Here is an 8,680-nt window from a genome sequence, read left to right on the forward strand (position 1 = left end):
AAGCCTTGTCAGACACACATGACGCCAAAATCCGGACCAACACATAGCCTTCGGGCATGTTGGTTACTCTGGCAGGTGGCTAAGAGCGGTGAGGCCATCCTCACCAGCACTACCCCCAGAGAAGTACTCCCCGAAGGATAACGATCTCAATGTGCTTATGGTCTTCGAGACCTCTTGTTCAAACAATCAGCACAAAAGGGCGCTCCGCGACCTTGCCGAAGTCAACCAAGTAGCCACAATCAATCCTTGGAATGACATGGCAATAACCTTCAACTCTATTGGCGAACCATGGGCCCGATCAGTCCGAGCACCAGCCGCTCTAGTTCTAAACCCAATAGTGGACGACTTTTGGCTGACTAAAGTGCTCATTGATGGTGGCAGTGGATTAAACCTCATCTATCAGGACACGCTTGATAAAATGCAAATGGACAAAAGCCACATCGAGCAGAGCAGCACAACATTTCGAGGCATTATTCCCAGTCGAGAAGCATGATGTTTGGGGGAAAAATTAAATTTGATGTGGTATTCGGCACGCCTGAGAACTACAGGTCCGAAGAGTTAATCTTCCAGGTGGCACCTTTCAACAGCGGATATCACGCCCTGTTGGGGAGAGATGCATTCACACGCTTTGAAGTTGTACCTCATTACGGGTACATGAAGCTCAAAATGCCTGGGCCCAACGGAGTTATCACTACCGCTAGTGATCCGGACATAGCACTCCGCGCTGAAAACAAAACTGCATCCCTGGCCCTCGAGGCACTATCCGAGGCCCTTGTGGCAGAGGAGCTCACCGCTCTGACCTCCACAGTGGATAGAGACGGCGTAATTCTCGATAAAAGGTCTAAATCCACTTATTTCAAGCTAGCAGACGAAATAGTCAAATTCCAAGTCCACCCGACGGATCCTAATAAAACAGTAGCCATTGGAGCACAGCTCGATCCGACGGTCGATGCCGCTCTAAGAGCATTCCTGCGCGAGAATTGGGACATCTTTGCCTGGCATCCTTCGGACATGCCAGGAATCCCACGCAGACTGGCCGAACATAGCCTCAACATAATAGAAGGGTTCAAGCCAGTCAAGCAGACGCCGCGGCAATTTTCTGAACCCAATCGACAAGCTATGGGGGAGGAGCTAGCCAAACTACTTGAAGTCGGGTTTATTCGAAAGATAAAACACCCAGATTGGCTAGCAAACATGGTCATGGTGCCAAAGAAGGACAAATCCTGGCGCCTCTATGTTGATTTTAAAGACCTCAATAAAGCCTGCCCTAAGGACCCCTTCCCGCTGCCCCGTATTGACCAGATCATTGATGCAACCACGAGACATGATTCATTATGTTTCCTCGACGCATACTCTGGATACCATAAAATTAAGATGAAGGAATCCAATCAGGCCGCAACGGCATTCATTACCTCGTACGGGCCTTTCTGCTTCAAAACTATGCCTTTCAGACTCAAAAACGCCGGCGCCACCTACCAACGCATGATTCAAACATGCCTGGAAAAACAAATTGGCAAGACGGTGGAGGCATACATAGATAATGTAGTCATCAAAACTAAACATGTCAAATCATTGGTGGACGACTTACGTCTTACATTTGATAACCTTCGGACATATGACATACGGCTCAATCCGAAAAAATGCATTTTCGGCGTTCCATCCGGAAAGCTGCTCGGGTTCATTGTTTCCAATGGAGGAATCGAAGCAAACCCGGCCAAATTCCGAGCCTTGTCACAGTTGGCAATTCCAACAGACCTAAAGCAAGTCCAAAAACTAGCTGGGTGTGTAGTAGCCTTGAGCCGCTTTACCTCCAGATTGGGAGAGAAGGCGCTGCCTCTATATCGCCTGCTTCAACGTACTGACCACTTTGAGTGGACGGACGCGGCAATAGCCGGGTTGGAAGAAATAAAATCTCTGCTAGCAAACAACCTAATCCTTGCCGCACCTAATATCGGTGAACCCATGCTACTGTACATATCTGCAACTCACCAGGTGGTGAGCGCAGTACTCGTCGTTCAACTAGAGGAAGAGGGACATAAATTCCCGCTCCAAAAACCCGTATACTGCATATCAGCGGTCCTCACACCATGCAAATCCTGGTACCCGCACTATCAAAAGATAGCATATGCGGTTTTCATGGCATCTCGGAAGCTGCAACACTACTTTCAAGAGTGCTCAATCACAATGGCCTCTGGGGTACCACTCAATGATATCATAAACAATCAAGACGCCACTGGCCGCATTGCAAAACGGGCCATCGAGCTCCTACCATTCGAAATAACGTACAAACCTCGTCGGGCTATTAAATCTCAGGTATTGGCCGACTTCTTCGCCAAATGGACAGAAGCCAAACTCCCTAAAGAGTACGGCACATACTCCAACTGGGTGATGTACTTCGACGGCTCTAAAATGTTAGCCGGATTGGGGGCTGGTGTCATCCTAACATCCCCCATAGGGGACATAGTCCGTTATGTATTGCAAATCATGTACACAGACTCCAATAATGCAGCCGAATATGAGGCACTACTGCATGGTCTCCGGATGGCTGTTTCTATGGGCATACAACGCCTCGAGGTGCGTGGGGATTCAAACCTTGCAATATCCCAAATAAATGGAGAATTCGATGCAAAAGACCCAAAGATGGAAGCTTACCGCAATGTCGTGCTCAAAATATCAGCTTGGTTCGAGGGGCTCGAGTTTCATCATGTGGCCCGAGACAGTAACCAAGCAGCGGGCATCCTTGCGCGAATGGGCGCTAAACGCGACCCCGTACCGCCTAACACAATCTTGGAAAGGCTCTTTAAGCCATCCGTGGTATGGCAGGACGAGAGCGGAAATACCAGTCCGGCGCCGATCACACCCCCGGATGCTGAGCACGATTCAGACATCATCGGGGGCTCGGGCACAGAACCAACACCTTCCGTCCATGTAATCATGGCGGTAATCGCCCCATGGACCGAACCCTTCTTGGCCTACCTTAATAGGCGGGAGCTCCCTCGGGACTAGAATGAGGCTCGTTGCCTTGTTCGACGTTCGAAATCCTACAAGGTTCATGAAGGAGAGCTTTACAAGAAAAACACTACTGGAGTCCTTCAAAGATGTATCTGCGAAGAGGAGGGACGACAGCTCTTGGCCAAAATACATGCTGGTCTTGGCAGCCATCACGCTGCAGCTCGGGCCCTTGTAAGTAAGGCCTTCCGTATAGGTTTCTTTTGTCCCACGACCCGAGCAGACGCACAAGACCCCGTACAACGCTGTGTCGGATGCCAGCTTTTTGCCAATCAAAGCCATATGCCACCCACTGCCCTACTAACAATCCTCATTACTTGGCCTTTTGCAGTGTGGGGGCTGGACATGGTCGGACCCCTTAAAGGGGGAAGCCATAAGAAAAAATATTTGCTGGTTATGGTAGATAAATTCACTAAGTGGATAGAGGCCAAACCAGTTAAAACGGCTAAAGCTGGACTGGTGATAGACTTTATATCCGGTGTCATACACCATTATGGTGTCCCACACAGCATTATTACTGACAGTGGCTCTAACTTTATAGCCGACGAGGTGAAAAATTGGTGTGCTAATCTAGGTATTAAACTTGATTATGCCTCCGTGTATCACCCCCAAACAAATGGTCAAGTTGAACAGGCCAATGGCCTGATAATGAGAGCAATCAAACCCAGACTAGTGTGATCCTTAAAGGAGTCGGATAAACACTGGGTTGAGGAGCTCGACTCCATATTATGGGGGATGCGGACCACACTCAATCACACGACTGGATACACACAGTTCTTCATGGTGTACGGCGCAGAGGCTGTCCTGCCCTGCGATATTATTCATGACTCACCTCGAGCGCGCATGTACAAGGAGAGAGGCCAAGCTTGATCGGCAGGACGACTTAGATGGCCTGGAGGGGGAGCATGATGTCGCAAAAGCCCGTTCCACATTCTACCAACAACAAGCTCGAAGATACCAAAGCAGAGAAGTGCGGGCTAAGACTTATAATGTCAGGGAACTCGTTCTAAGCCTACCAGAGAAGAAAAAGAACAAGCTCAAGCCCAAATGGGAGGGTCCCTTCATTATAGATGAAGTTCTCACCGGAGGAGCCTATCACCTTCGCAATGCATTGGACAATCGCTTAGAGCTGAACCAATGGAACGCTGCCAGACTCCGAAGATTCTATGCCTAAGTCCGGACACATTGTTCGTTACCTTTTTCTCATTTTTTTCACTTTTTTCCTTTTTTCTATTCGTTTCTTTTACGACTTCTATCATATGTTCGGGTAAGCCGCACACTTGAGGGGTATACATCCTTAAATGTACACACCCCACCATAACTGGGGGCTTCCTTCAATAGAAGCTTATTATCATTACGAGCATAAAGCTCACCATATATATATGTGTGTTGTTCGCTCATATACGTCCTGTCTTCGCCATTATATGCACCTCTATGACTTCAGTTTTTGCCAAGCTGGGTTGCCTGGCTCCTGTGCTTATGCCCTACGTTCCCGCTTGTTTGGCTAGGGCATAAAGGGAGCACCTCTATGATTGTTACAATCGGGTCATCCGGACATGTACCTCAGACGGGTGAAGCCGAAAGCCAGTGTTCTTAAGGGAATAATTGGTCGGCAGACAAAAGATGAACTGCCTTCATAGCAATATAAACTACCAAAATACAAAGACTCATGTGATTCTTTCGCATCACGGCTTAGTCATGCATAAACGCATGCCGACCCAGGGAGAGGAACCCTTAATGAAACTATTCTTTCTGGAAGATGTTTCTTACGTTAAAAAGTAATATAACATAACTCCCCGAATACAGTTTTTCCGTTCAAGCATTATGACCGGATCGCCTGGTTTCCGAACATACTTGGTGTTTCACACGGGTATATTATTCGGAAACACTCCACCCTTGGGTTTCGGAGGATGAAGCGGAAGGTCTGCCATGACAATCTTTTACAATTCGGCCATAGATAAGCTTTGTTGATAAAGTGTATTATCACATAAAATTACACGCCTACTCTTTATCTATGCCATCTATCAGGCTGTCTAGTTTACAGTCCTGCTGTGAAAATTTGGCGACTATCTTTACTTGGTCGTACACCAAGCTAACCGGAATTTCTTGTCTGTCGGGTCCCCGAGGTCCGACCCGGGCCATATGGTTCAGATCAAGTCCGGTATACCGTGTTTTCACCATGGCCCAGGCCTCTCGTGCACCTTCTCGACATGCCGATGCCTTCCACAGCTCAAAATGAAGACGAGCTCCCTTGAATAACTCTGCGAGCTCCCACATCATTCCTGGAGGAGAATCAGATGGCCATAATGCCTTCGCCATATTCCTCATTGCTTTCCGAGCTCGCTCGTGCACTTTGGATAGCTCTTGCAGCAAGTCGCCTTGAAATCCGTACACTTCTCCTTCGGGCCGCCCAGTTAACAAACCTACAGGAACAAATCTCGTAAAAAATTTCCATCAGGGGATCTTATGAAAATTAGGTTCAGGGACATACTAAATATGCTGCCTTTCAGCTTTCGGTTCTCCTTCAAGGCATCCGACAGTTGGGCTCTTACGTCCTTTAGATCCTCGGCTTGCTTGATGTTGGCATCCTGTAGTTTGTTCTTCTCATCCCTGGTCTGTGTTAGTATATGTTTACCGGCGGCTTCTTGCCTTTCGGCATGCTGTTTATCCGCGTGTGTAGCCTTCAGTCTATCCTCCAGCTGATCCAACGATCCTGCCGCCGTAAACAAAACAGTGTATATTTTAAAAAAACATTGTTGGCACAGAATCGCATTTTCCGTACAGTGATTGACCTTACCATTCGGTGCCTTCTTGGACTTCTCTAGTTCGGCGGTGACAGCAGTTAGCTTGGTCTGACATTCTTCAAGCTCCTTGGATAGCATGTCATTTTTCTCTGTAAGTACCTGATCATACAACAATCCTTAAATTAGTTGGGCCAAACTGCTTCAAGTCTCGGGGGCTACTAGCACATGAGTATTGCATCTAAAAAAGATCTTACCCGCATACCTTTTGAAAGCTGGTGTGTGGCTCCGGTAAGCCCATCCCGAGCAGCTCGGATATATGCATCCGCAGAGTTGAGGGCATGGAACGCTTCTACGGTAAAACTGGGATCGCGCATGGCCTCTTTCCTCCGTCGATGATTCATCGCGCTCTCCACTTCAGAATTGGTGACGGATACTGTCGGTGTCAAAACCGGCGGATCTCGGGTAGGGGGTCCCGAACTGTGCGTCTAGGCGGATGGTAACAGGAGACAAGGGACACAATGTTTTACCCAGGTTCGGGCCCTCTTGATGGAGGTAAAACCCTACGTCCTGCTCGATTAATATTGATGATATGGGTAGTACAAGAGTAGATCTACCACGAGATCAAGGAGGCTAAACCCTCGAAGCTAGCCTATGGTATGATTGTTGTACATATTGTATATCTATCGACTAGCCTGGCCTCGGTTTATATAATGCACCGGAGGCCTAGGATAACAAGAGTCCTAGCCCAATACGCCGGTGGGGAGAAGTCCTTGTCTTGATCGCCAAGTCTTGTGGAATCTTCCTTGTATGCGGCAGCCGTCCGAACTGGCCCATGAGTATACGGCCACGGGGGTCCTCGGCCCAATCTAATAGATCGGGAGACGACATGGTGAGTACCCCCTAGTCCAGGACACCGTCAGTAGCCCCCTGAACCGGTCTTCAAGTTAGGGACGCTCCTCGATTCTTCCAAACTGTTCTTCATCTTCGGTTGCCGGTCTTGAAAACGGGTTCAACAAATCTTCTTTATCTTCGATCTTGAGGATCGCCGAAATGCATTCGATGAGTTTACACGTCGGATATCCGAGGAGCCCCTTTAAGTTTCCGGCCTTTATCAATGCCTTGTTTATTTTTATGCCACACCTCGGGTTTGAAGTTGTTCCTGGGAGGCAGGGTCCTCTTGCGTCCGAGCTCTAACGCCGGACTGCATTCAAGGTATCTTTTGCAGCCGAGCACCAACGCCGGACCGCTTCCCAGCTCTAGCGCCGGAATTTATCCGAGCTCCAACGCCGGACTATGTATCCGAGCTCCAACGCCGGACTGTATATCCGAGCTCCAACGCCGAAATATATCCGAGCTCCAACGCCGGACTGTGTCCAGGCTCCAATGCCGGACTATATCCGAGGTGTCATATCACCTTGGTTCAAAAAAGTTGAAGGAGTTTAGCCGAGCTTAATGCCGGAAATGCCCTCTATGGAGCCAGCCACTAGCGCCCGAGCTTTATGCCGGACTGCTTCCGAGGTGGTGCACCACCCCGACTATGGGCCGATTTTTTGTCAATATTTTTTATTGGTGCAATTTATTCTCTGCCGAGATATATAGCTAGTAGCCCTCAAGGTGTGTATCGGTCTAAAACCCGAGATGCACATGAAGGATGACATAAGACCGCTGATCCCAGTAGCTGCTGAGACTCAGGTTGATTTGCAAAATCGGCTTGAGGATCAAGTCCTAGCTCGGCAGAATACTTCGGGACACAAAAGCGGTGTGCTAAGTCCTCAAGACTCAGGTTGGGTGCGGCCGACCAACCTGAGGATCAAAATCTCCTCGGAAACTATATTGCACATAAAATTTTCTGCATTGGACAAGCAATGCAGTAGCCCCCGAGACACTGGTCGGGTGGCAACACCGAATCAGGGGATCGATGTGCCCCTTTAATATTTGTAAATAATAAGCCCGAAGCCCAGTAGCCCCCGAGCCTTAATGCGGGCACGGGTGGCCGAATTAAGGATCAATATCCATAGTAAAATCACAAATTATGTGTAATGACTCTATGTATCCAAGTACTTTACGTCATTAATGCTCGGATCCGCATTGTACAAAACTTTGTTGACCGACCATTGGCTTCCACCTCCTTGGCTAGTAGCCGAGGAGTGTTTGTCCTACTTTATAAAGCCTTTATGAGGGCAAAGATTTACGACAAACAAGGCAATCTGGCCACACGGTTTTATAAACAAAGGTACGCAGAGAGATATGTTATACTACTGTTTAACAGAAGAAATGTATTCCAAAGAAAATAGTCCCGCTATCGGTTCCTTTCTTTGGGTTGTCATGCTAAGCATGATCATGAAACCTCAGCTCGAATGTAAGAGCAAAATATGGAGGATTTAGTTTGGGAGGCCAGTTAATAGCCCCCGGTAGTGTTCGGCGATAGTCGAGGTCAAGCCGTAAACACTTCGGCCAATGTTATGAATGGCCCGTCATAGTCATCGGATCGCTGACCAGTTTACGCTTATTGTGACAGTCAGTTTTCGGCTTTCTCCACTAAGGTGCTTAACCATGTGAGCTGGAAGCACAATCGCAGTGGTTCTCCCTTTGCACGCCTAGCCGAACAAAACGGAACGTAGGAAGCAAGTGTAGGAGCCGGGCAACCCAACTATTGACCGAAGACACAATTCGAAACCGATGCATATATAGCAATATCTGAGAATGTTTTTGTCGAATCCCTAAAGGTGTCCGGTGTTGCACTGCGAGACTAATGCTGGAAAAGCACAAATAGTTTAAAAGTGCCAAAAAGCTTGGAAAACCAAGAAACATCAGTAAAAACATGACGTCCGAACAAGATCAAGTGTTCGGTGCCAATCCAAAAATTGGTCTTAGAAAAAAGAAGTGCTTCTATCGTCCTTTAACATGACACATCCTATCTCAAGACT

The 8,680-nt window shown here is 48.0% G+C and overlaps 1 protein-coding gene across 1 annotated transcript; it reads right to left on the bottom strand.

The window, feature by feature from the left end:
- Positions 1-5,010: 5,010 nt before the first annotated feature.
- On the bottom strand, positions 5,011-6,154 carry LOC147985438 (uncharacterized). The gene is made up of 4 exons (XM_087541571.1): positions 6,009-6,154; positions 5,807-5,925; positions 5,501-5,722; positions 5,011-5,432 (listed from the first exon to the last, which is right to left on the bottom strand). Exons 1-4 carry the CDS (start codon positions 6,152-6,154, stop codon positions 5,011-5,013), a joined length of 909 nt encoding a protein of 302 aa, XP_087397697.1.
- Between the last annotated feature and the right edge of the window lie 2,526 nt (positions 6,155-8,680).

Source organism: Triticum urartu, chromosome 2A, assembly GCF_056163025.1.
Source record: "Triticum urartu cultivar PI428250 chromosome 2A, HENAU_Tu73, whole genome shotgun sequence".
NCBI classification, from domain to species: domain Eukaryota; kingdom Viridiplantae; phylum Streptophyta; class Magnoliopsida; order Poales; family Poaceae; genus Triticum; species Triticum urartu.